The sequence below is a fragment of the Perca flavescens genome, chromosome 12 (genome assembly GCF_004354835.1).
Source record: "Perca flavescens isolate YP-PL-M2 chromosome 12, PFLA_1.0, whole genome shotgun sequence".
Taxonomy (NCBI): Eukaryota; Metazoa; Chordata; class Actinopteri; order Perciformes; family Percidae; genus Perca; species Perca flavescens.
Genome location: NC_041342.1, coordinates 17,017,109 through 17,035,324, shown reverse-complemented (window position 1 = coordinate 17,035,324; position 18,216 = coordinate 17,017,109). Strand labels below are relative to the sequence as shown.

The following is an 18,216-nucleotide window of genomic DNA, read 5'->3' as shown; positions in this document are numbered from 1 at the left end:
AAATCAAACTACACAAACCTCCGGTGGGCCTGGATTGTAGTCCAATATAGGGCCTAGTAGTAAAAATGTAATGTGGGCCCCTATAGACCTCGTTTTTCCCACTCTCTGTATTGTGTAAGTATTAAGCAGAAATGTAGCCTACCAGATAAAATGCACAATGTAAGCTCAATATGAACTAAAAAGGCCTTAATCAATTTTAACTCAGGGCCCTTCTCTACAAAATGGGGCTCCAAGAAAATACAGGTGTTGCCTTAAGGCATCTATAATTTCAGTTTAAAATGTGCTTGCTGGTGCATACAGTAATAACACACACATTATCAGTCAATTCAATTACCACAAACTAATTGCCACATGGTGAACTTGAGTCCCATTGGGCCTCTTGTGGGTCTATAGCCCCCTGGGACAAATCCGTGATCATTTTTCAGAAACTAAAGGGGTTTAATGATGCTCATGCTGTCTTTGCAAATATCTATTTGACTGTCTTTTGGCCGAGTTATATCACACTGAAGGGAAGACTTCCGTGCTGAAACTGCAGCCCCGCATGGTGCACATCACCTCTGCTGGCTGCAGGGGGCGATTGACTGACTGTCTGGCTGACGGTGAAGCGGCTCTTTTGAAAGCTGGTCAAAGAGCGCCCCCGCTCGCTGATATATATAAGTTAAATCTCCTCTACATCAAGTCCCCTTGACTGTCTCCTTCACTGTGGGCTCGCAGGCAGACACAGCTGACTCCACCCGAGCTGGCCGCTGTCCTTGCAGTACGGGGGAAAACAGGGACCTTGCAATGATCTCGCTGGACTTCAATTTCAACATTTTGACAAGGGACCTGTGCGACCTGTCACATTATCTGGAAAATCAAGTCAAAGTCGGGCTGTTCGGATCGGGAGTAGGACTGTCTCTGGTACTGGGCTTTAGCGCAGCGTACACCTGCTACTATTTGCTCTCAGTAGCGAAGGTAAGTAACGTTTACTTGTGGTTTATACCGGCTGCTTTAAAGGGACTATTCTTTGCATGAGCCGTGTATGTTTAATTAAAACCGATGTGTGTGCTTTTCATGGTGGAGCATCATCACTTGCCAGGCGAGACGATGATACTCGACCGGTGCATTTGCTGATGGAGGTTTCGAATAACGTTACATCTGTCCGCCGGTGGGATTACGTTACATGCCTGCACATGTGGCATTGTTCTCAGGCATATAAAAAACACACGTTTTAATCATCATATTTACCGGGAATTATAGGCATCTTTGTGCAGCGCTACAATAAATTAATCCGCTGCAAGACAATACAGTTATGTCGGCATTGACTAAAAGCTAGGCTAACGTTACTGTAACGTTATGTTAGCTAGAAATGCCGGTTGAAGGTTTTTTTTTAGTTGCTTTTGTAACGCATTGCAAGTTGCCATCATTCATTTGATGGCGGACAAACACTCCGAGCGTTGACTTTATACAATAATAAATCACAATTTGAACAAGTTTATCATGCATGAGTTTAAAATATGAATATAACAAAAATATAGTCTAATTTAAATACTAAACATTATTCTGTTTGAATTGACACTTAAATTAACTGGATTCAACGGTAGCCTACATTGCCAGTCGGCTTAATATTTTCTCCACAACAAAAGAGGTGGCTAATAGACTAAATTGCAATACATCTTGTTACATTTACAAACCACCATGACATCCCGTTGTTACGCAGGCAATGCACACTTAACGATTATTATCAGTAGGCTATATGTTCTTGTGTAATAGAGACCTTAAATGCAGGTTCGTGCAGATGGGTTTCAGTAACAACTTTTAGTGGATGCTGAAATTTGAATCATGTATTACAAGTGAAATCTCTGTTTTAAGTGTTATTTAGCAGTCTGTTTTAATGTTTTGCAACTGATCTGCATCACAGGATTTGATGTTAGAGACAATAATGCAACAAGTTATGCAATTTAAGATAATAATTTAAGACAATAATGATGTAACATCATTAACAACAACAGCCAGTAACAAACTTGGCTTAGCACTTGACTTGCACTATTTACATTTGCACTGTTTACCATTATTATTATTATTATTATTATTATTATTATTATTATTATTATTATTATCATTATTATGGTTGTTGTTGTTGCTTTATTTTACACATGTTGCGTTTTAAAATTGTTTTATTTTGTATATTTGTAGTATATATTGTAGATTTTACATTGTTCAGCATTCTGTGGACCGCAAAAGAAGAATTTAACATGTTTCCGTACTGTGCATATATTGCAATAAAAACTGAACTTGAACTTGAACTTAAAGCTAAAACATGTTTTATTACAGTGATGGATCTGCTGTCATGTTAAATAACATCACATTAATTTATCCCTGAGGCAAAAACAAAGTTTTATTTTTTTTTTTTTACTCTAACATTTGCCACACATTCACCTGTCTTTTTCAGAAGCCCCAGCTCATCTCAGGGGGTAAGAAGTTCTACCACTTTCTGAGGGAGCAATGTCCGGTAGTGTCAGAGACCTACTATCCCACCTTTTGGTGCTGGGAGAGTCGCATCCAGACTCTACTAAGACCCTTTGTCACAGCCAAACCTGGGGTTGTCTACAAAAAGTAAGTCCTCACTGTGACTGACATACAAATTATCCATCATACAAGTTTTTTTTTATTTCCCCATAATGGGAATAGATTTCTCCTTGCAAGCAGACACACTTTGACCTGGTTAATAGTTAACATGTGCATTTGAAATAACCAAAAAATCAGCTTCAGTCGCATGCAAGCTCGAAAGTTCCCCTTTGACATAGTACAGTACTGTAGATGTGCTTTTACAATGACAAGTTACTTGTTCTGGCATTCAAGAGTAGCCTAATTAAATGCCATTGTAGAATTTTCCTTGCCTACATTGACAAACGTTATTAAGAACTAGCTTGGTCACTGAGAAACTGCCATTGCGTATTTTTTTAATTAGTTCTTAGCAGTTTCACAACTGGAAACAAATCCCAGTTTTGTTCTTAGCCAAGACTCAAAGGCTCAGAGTAGAGACAGAGATCTTTTGTGCCACGATGCTGGCTTGGGCCGCCCTGCTTGCTCCTTGATAATGTACATTCTGTTGGAGATTAATTGCATTCCTTGCCCCCTGCGCACAAAAAGGAGATTAGAATTAATTAAGAGAGACTTATTTTTCATTATTACTGTGTATTATATCAACTGTATGTCTGTGTATGTACTTTGAGAGCAACAAAAAGCCGGTGTCAAATTCCCTGTATGTGTTCACACTTACTTGGCCATTAAAGCTGATTCTGATATTACTTATTTATTCACATTACATTCTCATGTAATTTGTGTCATGTATTTAGACATTCCCTAATTTCCATGGCCATGTTTTTTGGCTAGGTTTATGTGTGTGTATACAGTATACATTGCACATATAATATGCAATATGATCATAAGTTGTTTGTCAGCCCTTCACTAAGGTTGTTATCACATTTCCTACGGGGACAACAGGGCGTCCCCTTCATAAGGAAGTTACCGAAGCCTGACCCAAGGACGGACACAGTGAAAACTGTCCTATTTGTCATTGGCTGTCAGGGTGAAATTCCACTCATCTCATTGTCCTAGCGGAGGATTAGTACCAGGTCCCCTCCCACTTTTTGCACTGGTCACTCTGGATTGGCTCCCCTCATTGACTTTAAAGTCTAGCTTCAGGTGCATATTTAATGGCGGTTTTGTAATTTCATGCTGATGTCTTTCCCTCCGGCCGACCAAGCTGGCTTACTAGCTGCTGTTTGTTTGCAGGATTGCATATGCCCTAGCACTGGGCATGAATTACCTCATCTGCCAAGGTGGGGTTGTATAGCCTTAAATTGATTGACTAAAAGAACCCACTGGTGCAATGCCCTCCTCCTTATCTTAATTTTGCTGCGTGTTGTGATGCATACTGCTAAGATAATCACAAGGGGAATGAGGCAGCTGTAAGTGAGTGTTCTACTCACATATCCAATTCCCCTTTTGGAGTGCTTGTGATGGACATAATGAAATACACACAAACAACAATTATTAATTGTGCAGAGAATGGAACCAGAGAATTTTAACAATTTGAATGACCATTCAATGAGCAGATCTTGTCAACGTTGTCCTGTGTGTGTACTTGAGTGTTTGCATGTGTTTTAATGCGACAGATGAATAGATAAATGGAGTTACAAATGGAAAGTAATATTCAGAAAGATCGTCATTGCTGAGTTGCGTCTCCCACTTGTCTCTGCAGTGAGCTTATTAAGGCAGCAGATGGAGGACAGATCTCTTTGGATTGGTTTGACAACGATGACAGCCTCTCTCATCCTGACCCTGCCACCAGGCCCACAGTCCTCCTTCTCCCCGGTCTGACTGGCACCAGCCGAGAGTCCTACATCCTGCACATGGTCCAACAGAGCCGGGATCTGGGCTATAGGTGGGTGGTCTTGGCTGGACACCCTGGCTGAGGTCCAGCGCTGAGCACTAAATTACACAACCGACTCTCTCTGTGCCTCATGCATGTTTTCATACAGATATTTTTTCCAATCAAAATCAGAATTCTTCAGCAGTCATACCAATATTGATTAAAAGGTAAAACCTGACTCCCACTTTTGTGATGATTTCGTAACTTTTATGTAATGTGTGCACGAGTGCCAGGGGCTTGGGGTTATTTCAGGTGAAGTGCACCAATAAAGCGGACAGCTAAGCTCTTTGTCAAGAGCTGCTTTTGTAAATAGTCAAACGTAGCACAAACTCGAAGAGTTTCAGAGGGAGGCAGGTTTTCCCCTTTTTCTCACTTTTCAATAGGCCCTTTCTCCGTGTTCACTCATTCTTTCACTCAGGTTTGGGAATGCATGGCAAACTCAGCATCTTCCACCCCTCACCCCTGTCTGTGTAGCTTAATGAATTACAGCTTATCCCAGTACAAGCTTTGCAGCTTAGCCCAGACCAGCTTCTGAGTCTATGCTGCAGTGTGTACACACACACACACACACACACACACACCCCAGTTACACCGACGAAACAGCAGGTCTGACTCCAGATAATAGATGAGAGGAGGGATGCTGATGCCTTTGCTCTATAGTACAGACAGACTGCTCTTCACACAGCTGTGCCTCTCTGCACATCTCATCATATTCCCAGTTCAGTTTTTTTTAAAGTAAGGAACATTTGTTTAAAGGAATTTGGGCCACCGTGTTCCTTTGAACATGGAAGAGGGTAACTTATAGTGACAACAGAAAAAACAAGCATAAGCTTACTAGAGCTTTTGTTTTTCTTCCTAGGTACCCAGGATTTTGCTCAATCAGTTGACCAATCCCTTGAATTTAGGGCTGCAATTAACAAATATTTTCATTATTAATTAACCTGCCAATTATTTCCTTGATCAACTGATTAATCTTTTTGCCTATAAAATGAAAGAAAATTGTGATAAAAGACCCAAGATTACATATTTAAATGACTTTTTTTGTCTGACCATGAGTTGAAAACCTGAAGACATTCAGTTTACATATAAACTTACATAACAACGTAAAGCAGAAAATACTTACATTTAATTAGCTGGTACCAGAAAATAGTTGCTGATTCATTTTCTGTTGATTGACCAATCGATTAATCGACTAATCGTTTCAGCTCTGTTCAAACTTGTTTCAGCTACATTCAATTGATGAAGTTATAAAAGGAATAATTAGGGAGCCTATCATAATTTATAAGAGTATATGTTTGTGTATTTCAGATGTGTGGTATTCAACAACAGAGGGGTTTCCGGTGAAACGCTGCTGGTAAGAATCTAACGTGTCTTTTAGTTTTCAACCTATCATTCTTTGTTTTTTAATTTCTTAATTTGCCATGTCAATATTCAGAAAAACAGACATGTATACTGGATAAAAAGGACTGTTAAGGACAATTGGTTTTCCCATTTGTCAGTATGACAGCTTCCCAGTAGAGTTGTGCTTTTTATTGCTTGAGCCAGCACAGAGCATGTCTATTCCACATGTGTCAGGGAGCCCTAAGCGGATGCTGCACAGACAATGTTGTTGCACAGCAGGGATTAAGTTGCAGGCAGATACTGTATTTTAATGCCGATTCACAGGAATATGACCTTGTCGTGCACATGCTGTTCTGACACCTGACTTAATCTGTCCTCATACACCCGGGTATATTTAGCCAACAAAATGGGGCCCCAGCTCTGATAGCTCATAGCATGCCCACTGTGTTTTATGTCTCCCCCTCTCTGTCTGTACATCTTTGGAACAGAGGCACATTCTTAATGATCGACTGTATCACCCTGATCTAATCATACCATCACTACCATACAGAGATCTCATTCATAGCACATATAATAGTGTTTCATTACAGGCAGGGATTGCCCACAATCAATCTAATGTTCCTCTTAGTGGGTGTAAATCAGAATCAGTGGCTGATCTGTCGCCTGCTGTTGTATTTGTCATATTCTGTCTCAGCTGCAAATAAAGGGTAAAAGTGACACTAAAGCAAAGTTTCTAGTGTCAGTTTGATTTAAACATGTTTTCTAGGTCATATCCAGAATTTAGTTGGCTCAGCTGTCCTCAGATTTAAAAAAAATAAAAAAGTTTTAACTCTGTAACCTAGGACTGTACCAAGTGGTGATGGTAAGGTGTACATTTTCTCCCTCATTTCACTGTGGGATTGTGCTATATTCTATACAAATGATGTAGATTGTTTTCTCTGTGTCCAGTTTGTGTGAATACCGTCCATTGTTTAAATAGGCCAGCGCTTTAGTTTACAATGACCCGCTGTGTAAAAGATGCCCCCTGCCTCAACTGCTCTGAGTACTAGTGCCCAATTTCTAGGAATCATAAAAGCCTATTACAACTTTCCTGTGGAATGGCTTTGCAGTGCAAATATTTCCCCCAACTATTGGTAATATATTTTTTCTTTTAAATATCTTTGTTAGAATTGTATTTGTAAGTTTAGCTGTTTCACTGCAGAGTCCAAAACTTAAGAGAGTAGCCAAACAGGAATTTATTTTTTTGCTTGAATCTTAATGAAGGACCTGCCTGCCATCTTTTTCAAGTTGAAAAGGATTTTACCCTTTTGCCCAAAAATCATAGAACAGTGTCCATATCCTAACAAATAATCTTGATAACATAGTATTTTTCAAGATAAGTCATAGGTTTGCAACATTAGAGAAAGATTTCACCCTTTCTTGGCCTGCAAAAAAAAAAAATAATAATACGGTAGGTTATAGAGTTAAAAATAAATCTGCTTTTCATACCTTTACTCATTTACAGTGAGTCTGGCCTCACTTCTGCAGCAGATGCCTCACACCTATGACAGTGCAGAACACAGCAACTTGGAGAAAAACACCTAATTACTGTTTGCATTTTAAAGGTGGTATAGGGAATTGTGTTATCTGTTTAGGTCTTAGGACTGCAACTAATAATTATTTTCGTTATCCCAAGGTGAAGTCTTCAAATGTCTTGTTTTGTCCAACCAACAGTCCAACACCCACAGTCCAAAGATATTTAGTTTCTTTGTAAAACTGCTGACATATCAGAGGATGGACACTCCTGGTGGGATTTAAACCCACAATCCCTGGCGTAAGAGGCCAGTGCCTTATCCAGTAGGCCACGGGTGCAGCTGCTGGGGAGCCAATCTTGTTCAGTGGTAGTAACATTGACACGGTAATCCTTTTAAATGTCCTTTTCTGTGGACAGGGTTCGGCAGCCTTTGTGGAAAGTAAAATCAGGGAATCGTTAAAAGAGTTCAGTCCCTGCCTGATGTTGTCCATTGTTGCATACACTACAGACTAATTGCTTGTACTATAAAACATCTGACAAAAAATTGTCCATTACCGTTATCTTTAAATGTATTTTAACAGCCCAAAACCCAAATATATTCAGTTTACTATTGCAGAAGACAGAGAAAAACATCAATCAATTATATAACTAATCATTTCAGCTTTAGTTTTATTTGCCTTATATATCATATTGATTAACTTATCAGAACATCTTGCATTACTGTACAGCACCAGCAGATAACAATAAGTGATCTTCCCTAAAACATGGAATATATATTATATAAAATTGTCAATACTGGTACCGATACCAACACATGACCTCGATACCGGTTCCAAAACAATACTTTTTTCAATACCAATTTTATAAAACAAAAATATTTTTTACATTTATTTTTCACCTCCTACTACGTGAGCCCAGTCTCTTTGCGTACCGTAGAGTTTTTCCTGCCTGCCTCTACGACCTGTAAAGTTAGAAAGCCAATCACAAGCATTATTAGAGCTTGGTAGAAGAATGCTGCATGCTTACTGGCTCATTGACACTGATGAGATTTACTCCTTGGGTATTGAAATTGGGTTTTGAATGACGAGGCATTTATCTATACTCAATACTTTAGAGTCAATTCGGTCAGTGCCTTAAAAGTATTGAATTCGGTACCTAGCCCTAACCATGAGCTGCAGCAGCCTAACAGTGAGGGACTCTATAGGTCCACTTCCTTTGCTGCTATCTCTCCCTGTAAATAACAAAGGTCCTGATGTCACCCAGAGAGATTGTGTCTGCTACATATTAACCTGTAAGCTCCATGTGTACATGTCTGTCTTTACTGTATGTGTCATGTCTGTCTATGTCCCATACATGCCTACTGTACTGTATATTATGTGGTATCTGCAAAAGATTGTTTTTTACTGCAGCATAAGCATACTGCTGCAAATTAGTGCAAAATCAGTATTTGCAATAATTAACAGTTAGCTTAGATAGAGAAAGAGAAACAGTAAAGGCTGACTCTATTGTCTCACCCAGACCCCCAGGACCTACTGTGCAGCCAACACAGAGGATCTGGAGACTGTTATTGAGCACATCCAGAAGACTAATGAAGCTGCTCCAATCATGGCTGCTGGAGTATCAATGGGCGGGTAATGAAGCCACTCACTACCAGCTGACTGGAAATTTCAGTACTGGCGGCACTGATAACAAATCTGACAATGTGACTTAAAGCTGTACAAGACAATTTGGTTGGTGACTTGGTGGAAACTTGCAACTAAATAAAATGAACTGCATAACCCAGAAATCACCAGACATAATATAATCCATCATTAGTGAACTACACAGAGCCCACTCTCATTTACTAATTCAGTTAGTCTGTGACTGGTTTGTGCCAAATGTTACCAGTAGAGTAAAAGAAGAGGCATAAGATGTCCTGCTAGTAAGTCTATCTTTCTCTCTGTCCACAGACAGTTTGTGTTTTGCTTTAAATATTCAACTCTTACAATTCTTATGGGTTTATAGAAGTGAAAATACCTGGGATTAGAATTTCATATTGACAATTTTTTGTTATTATAATTTACAATATCGGTTTCGGACTCAAAAATCCAGTATCGGTCGGGCTATAGTCATTGCTTTATTATGGTCCCAGTGGTTCAGTGCAGCATGCCAAAGAAGGTGTTTTTTTTTTTTTACTGCACAGCACTAATCTCATGAAGTGATGGATTGGTCAGAAATGGAACATGTTCCCTGTTTTTCCCCATCTGTTCCTTCCTCTCACCCTCTCTCCATATTCAGGATGATGCTGGCCAACTACTTGGGGCGCAAGGGGCGGGAAACCTGTCTGAAAGGGGTTGTAGTCTTCTCAGCAGGCTGGGATGTATTTAAGTGCACCGCTTCACTGGAAAAACCCCTGGACCGCTTCATCTTCAACTCTTACCTCACCAGCTGCCTACAAGCCTCTGTGCACAGGTCAGCTGGGGCCAAAGCGGGATTATGGCAGCTGCTAACTCACTGCTAGTGCTAGGGGCTGGGTTTTAAGTGCAGCTCATTACTGTCACATAGAGATAAAGTAGCAGCTTTTATATGCGTTAACCAAATGTTTGCTTTTTACTGTTCCAGGCAAAACACTTTACTGCTGCTGTATTTTTATTTGCTAATTTATGAACAAAGCATATTAAAAACTAATGTTAATTATATTATTATGTTATAATACCTACAATTGATTTCAATTTTTGTATTGGCATAGGCATGATATAAATGCACAGTAATACTTTTGTAGTACTACTTTAAAAGTGGAGCTTGATTGTAGTTTCATTATGCTGTTACAACCTTGTCAGCGTTTTTGAGGGACATTTCCAGCTGCAAATCATTTTATCTAACAGTAGTGACGGTGACAGCTTTATTTTTAATCTCCCCTGTAGACACAGACCAGTGCTCGAAAAGTGTTACGACATCGATCATGTCATGAAGGTCAGGATTATTTTTAGTGACAATTAGTCATAAATGCTAATCTATTTAAATGAAGTAGCCAACATGTTACCAATTGACTTGGTCCCTACAGGCAAAGACCCTTCGAGAGTTTGATGAGCGGTTCACCTCCATAATGTTTGGTTATCCTACCAATGATGACTACTACCATGATGCCAGTCCTGTCCACAGGCTGAAATCTGTGCAGGTGCCAATGCTGTGTCTCAATGCCGCTGATGATGTCTTTTCCCCGTCTCATGGTGAGTCCCAGATTTTCTGTACAATCTGACTTTACTGGCACTACTAATATGGTGGCATGGAGAATGAGAATCTAGTCAAGGGAGACGAAAATATGACCTGAATCCCTTGTTTCTTTGCAGCCATTCCAGTGGAGGCAGTGAAGCAGAATCCCAACCTGGCGCTGCTCATAACCTGTCACGGCGGCCATATTGGTTTCCTTGAGGGCCTGTGGCCTCGAAGGAGCACTTACATGGACCGAGTCTTCAAGCAGTTTGCTAAGGCGGTCATCGAACAAGGCAGCGTACTCCAAGACCTCTCCTGATAAGAGAACTTAACAGTGTTCTTCTAGTTATACTTTCTTTCTCGAATCCCTTTCTTCCTCTTTCCTTCCTTCCTTTAATCTTTTCATTCATCTTTGCCATCCTTCTTTCATTGCTGTATTCCATCCATGTTATTATTCAGTCCATTTTTATTCTATTCTTCCTTGTTTTTCTTTCTGTCTTCCTTCCTTCGTTCCTTCCTTTGACCCTTTTTCCTCTTTCACCCTTGATGTTCATCTCTTCTTTCTGCTTTCTATTCATCCTTTTTTCCTTCGCTCTCTACCTAATCCTATTCTACCTATTTCCTTGACTTACTTTTATCTTTGCCTTTCATCCTTTTGTCCCTTTCTTCCTCCTGCCATAAGCAAAACAAAAAAAGTTATTTCTCATTTGAAGGGCACATCTTATTGAATGCAGCCTTTGTGTTGCATTCAACATTCATTTATTTATTCCATACAGTTAACAAGGCATTGTATGTAATCAAACTCTTAGTGGTATGGTTATTTAAAAAAAAACAACAATAGCTGTTCATGTCCCTGTTGAAATGCTAAATCTGTACCCATCTCATTCTATTGCAATAGCTAGCTAATAAATTCTGAGATTACCTTGTGTAATCATTTTCTTTTGAAGGTAACACAAGTACTGTACATGGAAATCCAATCATCTTTGTTCATGAACCTTTAGTACTTATATCAGTAGGATTTTAGCCCTCAGGGATTTTATTTATTTATTCCTGTGTAAATTTGTTTTGTTAATCATTCTCATTTAATCTGTATTTTTCTTGTGTAAAGGTAGATGTTATTTACCAGTTGACATACAGTTGTTTCTTTTCTTTAAAGTAATAGTTTGATATTTTGGGAAATAAGATTATTTGCTTTCTTGCAAAGTTAAATGAGAAGATTGACACCACCATCATGCCAATTCCTTAAATACAAAGCTACAGCTAGCAGCTAATTAGCTTAGCCTAGCATAAAGACAGTAAGCAGGGAGCAAGATTCAGGATTCAAGATTCCTTTTATTGTCATTCAGCAAAACACAGAAATGTAAAGCATGAACGAAATTACGAGCATGGCTCCTTTTTAAAACATAGATAAAAAGAGGTTAATAAAACAGGGGAATAGAGCAACAACTAGCTTGGCTCTATACAAAATCCACCTACGAGCACTGGCAGGCAGATTTCTTTTTACCTTTAGACAGAGCCAAGCTAGCTGTTTCCCACTGCTACCCGTCTTTATGCTAAGCTTAGTTAAACTAACCGTCTGCCTCATAATGCACAGACATGAGAGTACTATTAATATCCTCATCTTCCTCTTAGCAAGAAAGCGAATGAGCGTATTGCCGCGAATGTCAATCTTTTCCTTTCTTTAACCTTCTGCATGCACTTTTATTTTCACACATTCTACCTTTATGCACACCAAATAATTCTACAAATGTATAATATGGGGAATAATTCATTAATGACAAGGAATGTGAAATTGCACTATTTTAGTTGATATTACCATGCCTCTAATTCCTTAATGCAAGGCACTTAATTTCATTCGATATATGAAAGTATATCCCAAAGGCCGAACAGAGCAGTATATGAATTCCATGAGGCTTTCTTTGTGAAAATGTTGGTGGTTAGTTCTGTAAGATAGTCTGAGGAGGCTAGATACAGTGATGTGAATGACGCTAGGCACATAAGAAGACGGAGAGTGTACATGTTGGCTGTTTGAAGTGGTGTATGTTCCTTTACAACAGTGGTTCCCAACCTGGGGTCCGGGCACCCCCAGGGGGGGCGGCAAAGATCACAGGGGGGGCGCAATTGTATCCTCAATTTTCCTGCCCCACGGCATCACTATTTTATGAATGAAACATGCCGGAGAAACAGTGCTGATAACTCCTCTGTATCAAAAAAGAAAGAGAGGCTCTATCTCGAGAGTTACCTCAACTTCGGTTTTGGGTGGGGGGGGGCTCAGCTTTTCTTAGACATGAGTAGGGGGGGCGCCAAGGAAAAAAGGTTGGGAACCACTGCTTTACAAGATGCATAGTATCGTTAATGGAACCTGGTTGTCAGTCATTTATTGGTTTTGTTTCGCCAACAATGATCAAAGGGCTGGCTACCGTGTATGAGTTGGCATCGATGAAACAATCAGATCTGACTGGCGGCCAGACGCTCAGTAATGCACCGCATGAGGGAGTTTGACTTTTCTGTTCCTGTGGAATTTTGATGTCCATTGAGTAGCATGTCTCATCAGTGTTAGCATGTCCTGAACCTTAACATCACTTCTGTAGCACAAAGGACGTGTTTTTTTTTCATAGGATGCTGCATTTCATTTATACACATAATACATAAAAAGAAGAAAAAAAAACATTCTGTCTATAGTATTTAATATAATTAAGTATATGCACATGTATACCATGAGTGTAATATGCTGTATTTAATAAATTATTAAACAGTCTATAGCTCCATTTGTCTGCTGTCTCAAGTGATTCTGCTTGTAATGCATTTTCTCAACAAAGTATATTGGACTGCTCAACTGACCGTGTACTGCAGGTTAGAATAATTGAATGCAATTGCCTTTTGAAGACAGAGAGAAAGAAAGAAAGAAAGAAAGAAAGAAAGAAAAGTACATTTATTTCTTTCTCTGTCCTCTTATAACAATGGGGCTGTATACACTGTGGCTAAATACTGATAATATCCGGACTGCTCTGTCAGAAGCTCATCAGTCACCTGAGGTGTAAAGCTCACACAGGACTTCACCCCCGGTCACAGACTCGTCCCCTGAAGTTAAGGCATTTGACAGTTACCACATGAGCTGGCTTACTGCATGACCAGCCTGTCACTGCAGGGTCACACTTCCTCTCCTTCTTGCATCACAGTATAGGGTTTTGCTTCCTGGAATTGACTCACTCTACACTCACAGGCTTAGCTGCTGATAGGATATGCATAGCTGCAGTGGATGTGATCCACCAAAGAGCAAACTGTAATCCCCCGGCACTCCACTTACCTTCACCCCAACCCCCCAATAAGCCCACAGACAGATGAGCTTTGGTTTTAGCTAGATGGTTCATGGAAGCCTGAGAGTAATTAGAGTAGACTGCCAAGAGGCATGAGTGATTTGCTGTTGGTTACCATCTATAAAAAATTGATACTATGTGGCAGGAATCTGTCTATTATAAATGTTGTTGATATCTCTGCTCATGTGAGAATGTACACTGCATAATTATGTAGTGATATAACAATAAACAAGCAATGTTCTTGTTACGATGGAATAGGACAATTCACAGTAGTATGGTACAGTGATGTTTTAACTCATGTCATTGTTTGAAAGTAGTTTAATAATAATTACTGCGTTGTCCGAGCACTCAATAATTGAAAGAAATATGTCAGAATTATCAAGAGACATTTTCTCTTTTTGCATTCAAAGGATGTGTTTAAATATCAGCTAAAATAACAAATCAAACTTAACATAATTAAGAAAGGTGAAGAAAGCTAATCTTTACATATTGTATGGTTGTAGTAAAAAAACAATCAATCACCCTTTACCTTCTTTTTAAGCATGGGCATTTTCCAGTTTGCCTCTTATGAATCACTTTGAGACATCAAATATTTCTTGGGCTTTGTGCACAACATCTTTTGGCTTTTCTTAAGACAGCAATTATCAGGTGCAAGAATCTGCATGCCAGCAACTCTTTCTTGCCCTCTCTTCCTTATCCTACACTGACTGCAGCTGGCTGAAAATAGCCCTGTGTTATATCACACAGGGGTTGTAGGTTGATGGAGAATGTGCTCTAATATTACTTCACAGGAGCTGAAATAGTACTGTCCCTGGACCAACAATGCCCCTGTGCCCTTACAGTGAAGCCAGAGAAGATTCTGTAGCATCCACTTTAAGAAGCCATTTCTGCTCTTGAACAGAATATAATATATTCTGGGATTGAATGGATGCAGAGAAGTGTGGGATGATTATTAATCACAGGCTAAAGACGGGGCTGCACATGCACTTCAACAACACTGATTTGTATTCATGCACTTGCAGCACGCTTTAGAATACTCAGAAGGTACATGGGAAGCACACCAATATAACACAGAAATCATCAAAACAAATGGAAATCAGAGCTTAAAAGGGCACTCTAACAATTGCACACATGACTTTCAGTTTACTAATCACGAGGAGTATTATTCAGCCCGGAAAAAAACAGTTACTATAAAAGAAACTATAAAGAAACTATAAAAGACATATATGAAATGTCTTTTATTTATGGATAATGCCATAAAGAAACGCAAATGATTTTAGAAGTCATTTTAATACATTAATAATCTTTTAACAACAATAACATGGCTCAAATGTCATTATGTTCACAGCCCACAAGCACAAAAATGAGGTAGATCACCCAGACACAAGGCTACCACTGGGCTGCACATGGTTATCAAACACATTTCAGTGAAGATTGTGAGAGCAAGTTTCATATTAAGTGTTCAATTTTTAAAAGGAAAGACACATTCTGTGGACCATTGGAGTTTAAGTTAATGTTTTGATCCCCAGTCTCATATTTGGACTCATTTTGGGGTTAATTCAATAGTGAGAAACATGTCTTATCTGTCTTAACTTGTATTCTGCAAGTTCATATTTCCTACTCCTAATGACATTCAGTAGATTTAATAATCATTCATTTAGGTCTTGTGCAAAGCCTTCATGGATGGTTTTGAAGAGGAGAGGACACACTCCCTTGGTTTAGGCAAGCTTGCAATCGAATATTACACTTCAATATGATTATCAGTCCAAAATGCTTGTCAAATAAATAAGAATCCCTCATGGACCTGATTTTCATTTTCAATAAAAATCCAACACAAGAACAAGTAGGGATACAGACAATTGGTTAAGGACACATCTAGGTAGATTTTTTTCTAGCCTTTGCAACATAACATAAAATGCAATAAGACATCATGATCAAAATATACTGGCAAAAGTTACACAAGACTAAAAAAAACATCAGTAACCCTCAGTGGTTAAGGGGATGATATAATATATTAATAATGTAAACAACGCTTTAAACAGTACAGTAGTCCGAAATCCAATTATTTAATTTCGCTTCACTCAGACAAACAACATTTCTTCGCCTCACAAGTTAATGGTATCTTCATTCTCATTGGTCCAAAAAAAATTTGTGACTTGAGCGGTGACTGTATGAAACGTCACTTAAGGCATATTCTTTGGACAACCCTGTGCAGAAACATAAAAACATTCTACTTTCAAGAATAGGGAATAATCTGGTCATCTGCTTTTGACAGTGTGTTACCCTTTCTTTGATTATCCTTTGGTTTGGGGGCAAGAGATGGCAGATTGTGAGTTTAATGTGTGGATGGTAGCCACAGTCAGCCTCAGAACATTGAAACATTGAAAGGAGGTGAAAGCCCAGGCACAGGCGCAGCAGGATAGTTGGCAGTGAAGAGGCGTGCTTATTATACAGCATTTTACTGACGTAATGTGATTATGCTTAAAATACCCAGTATTTAAGTCAGTACATGCCTAAATACTAAACATATGTAATTTATGTTGCTCCGGCTGTGAGTTGTACAATAAAACCCTGTGGCAAGTCACATAAGTGTGTTCTGGACAACAGACCTGCTTCATAGTTACAGTATATATTTCAGCCATAATAGAACATTATCATACTACATTCAAGGACAACTTGTACTTTTCTTTAGTTGTGAATAAAGTCTTTGGATAAATTAATGGGTCAGTCACTTAGAGACTAAAACCACACTCATACAGCTCCCCGTCAGAAGGATTATTAATGCCACATAAATATATTCAGAGGCACAAGATAGAGAGAGAGTCCCCATTTGCAGTTGAAATGATCGATGATGAAAATCCAATACAGGCCAAACTCTATGTTAATATTTCTTCAATGTAGTGAGCTGACTTGTCAATGAGCTTTGTGGAGTTTGAGAGGCATAGCAGGTAAGGAGGGACAAGGAAAGCGAAAGGAAAAGGCAAGGGGCAGCTGAGGATGCCTTTGGTGCCAGCATAAGTTAATTCCAAAAATACACGGTGAACTTGGAGAATAGCTTTGTCCCTTCAAGCAACCTTTAAAACCCTGAGATAAACACGTATGTCCAGAATGGGACACACTATAGTCAACATACAATCTTCAAACGGTCACATCATTGATCTGAGAGCGTCCATTTCGGCGAACATCAAAACAAATAAAGTTTCAGCTGTGCTTTTTTCCCACAGCAAATTCAGTAGAACACAAGTTCAAGTGGAGAGAAGCCCAGCTACAAGCAAGCGTTAAAACAAGCACTGACCCAGGCGTAGTGCACTGTGGCAGTACAGATTAAAGGAAAGCCATATTAGGTGGCCTTGTGTCCACTCATGGGGCACTTTGGATCTTGTGCTCCAGCATATCCCCTCTGACCTTCCATTGGAATGGCAAGAATTGTAATTGCTGGTTGGTTCGGAATTAAATCTATCCTCATTTCTGATTGTGTTTCTGCAGCAGAGCAGTTGATCCAGGATGTTTCAAGTTCAAACATGGCGACCAGTCAAAAAGTAGAGGGGCCGGTCCTCACTGCAGTTGGCCGTCTGAAACTCGTCACGCAGGCGGAACTGCCACTCGTCCTCCAGCTCCAATCTGATGACGGTCTGACGCAGGGAACTTCGGTCCTGGCAGATCACGCAGAGAGTGGCGCCTGTGGAAACAATCAATGTTAAAAACTAAATCTGAAAGGCCCCGCTAGTATCCCTTAGAGGCTGCACTGCTTTCTAAATCTACCCAGACTAATGATTGTTTCTAATTGAATGATCTATCTGGTCATATGCAATAACTCATTGGTATAACAATAATGTGTTAACATGCACAGAAAGACACAGGAATATATATTGACATGCCCCAAACAGTAGTGTCACATACCTTGTGAATCAATCAGGTATACGATAACTTTAAGTAGATGACATAACAACAGAGACAACAACAGAAGCAGTAGCAATAACTAGGACTACATTGATGTGTCACCTTTGAGGAAGCGGAATTTCTTGAGGAGTCCAGATACGACGAAAGAGTCACAAAGGTAAAGCAGGAGGCCACTGAATAGCAGGCCCTGATGGTTCAGGTTGGTGGAGTGTGGACGAGAGTTGATGTAGCACACAGAAATCTGTGACAAAAGATATGACAAGATACACCTCATTAATTCCACTCAAGCAAACTAAAGGAAGCGTATATCTTTCAGGTCACAATTAATTAAATTATCCTCATGAAACCATGATAAATCCTCTGGGGAGCTATTAGGGACAAACTAATTTATAGGTTGCATTTTGTGCATCATAATTTATTTCCATTACAGGAGAAAACAAAAGAAATGTGTCTAGGCATGCAAATAATTGAAATTGTGCATAGTGTGTCACCTCATATGCACAAATGTACAGAACAAATATGCACTGTTAGCATTC

The 18,216-nt window shown here is 39.4% G+C and overlaps 2 protein-coding genes across 4 annotated transcripts in view; one reads left to right on the top strand and one right to left on the bottom strand.

Annotated features, from left to right (window-relative positions):
- The first annotated feature begins 698 nt into the window (after positions 1–698).
- On the top strand, positions 699–12,506 carry abhd3 (abhydrolase domain containing 3, phospholipase). The gene is made up of 9 exons (XM_028593683.1): positions 699–954; positions 2,432–2,595; positions 4,247–4,429; positions 5,726–5,771; positions 8,790–8,902; positions 9,549–9,722; positions 10,175–10,223; positions 10,315–10,480; positions 10,601–12,506. The coding sequence occupies exons 1-9, from the start codon at positions 784–786 to the stop codon at positions 10,780–10,782; spliced, it is 1,248 nt and encodes a 415-aa protein (XP_028449484.1). The 5' UTR covers positions 699–783; the 3' UTR covers positions 10,783–12,506.
- Positions 12,507–15,051: 2,545 nt separating this feature from the next.
- greb1l (GREB1 like retinoic acid receptor coactivator) overlaps positions 15,052–18,216 on the bottom strand; it is a 47,001-nt gene continuing 43,836 nt past the window's right edge. For all 3 annotated transcript variants that reach the window (XM_028593444.1, XM_028593446.1, XM_028593445.1), the window contains exons 33-34: positions 17,783–17,921; positions 15,052–17,459 (exon numbers count right to left, since the gene is read on the bottom strand). In XM_028593444.1, coding sequence (XP_028449245.1) covers positions 17,296–17,459; positions 17,783–17,921 — 303 coding nt within the window. In that variant the 3' untranslated portion in view covers positions 15,052–17,295. The remainder of the gene's footprint in view (positions 17,460–17,782; positions 17,922–18,216) is intronic.

Coding starts and splice junctions, on each gene's coding strand:
- abhd3 (XM_028593683.1), top strand. CDS start 784: ATGATCTCGCTGGACTTCAATTTCAACATTTTGACAAGGGACCTGTGC. Junction 955..2,431: donor ATTTGCTCTCAGTAGCGAAG/GTAAGTAACGTT, acceptor TGTCTTTTTCAG/AAGCCCCAGCTCATCTCAGG. Junction 10,224..10,314: donor ACATCGATCATGTCATGAAG/GTCAGGATTATT, acceptor TGGTCCCTACAG/GCAAAGACCCTTCGAGAGTT.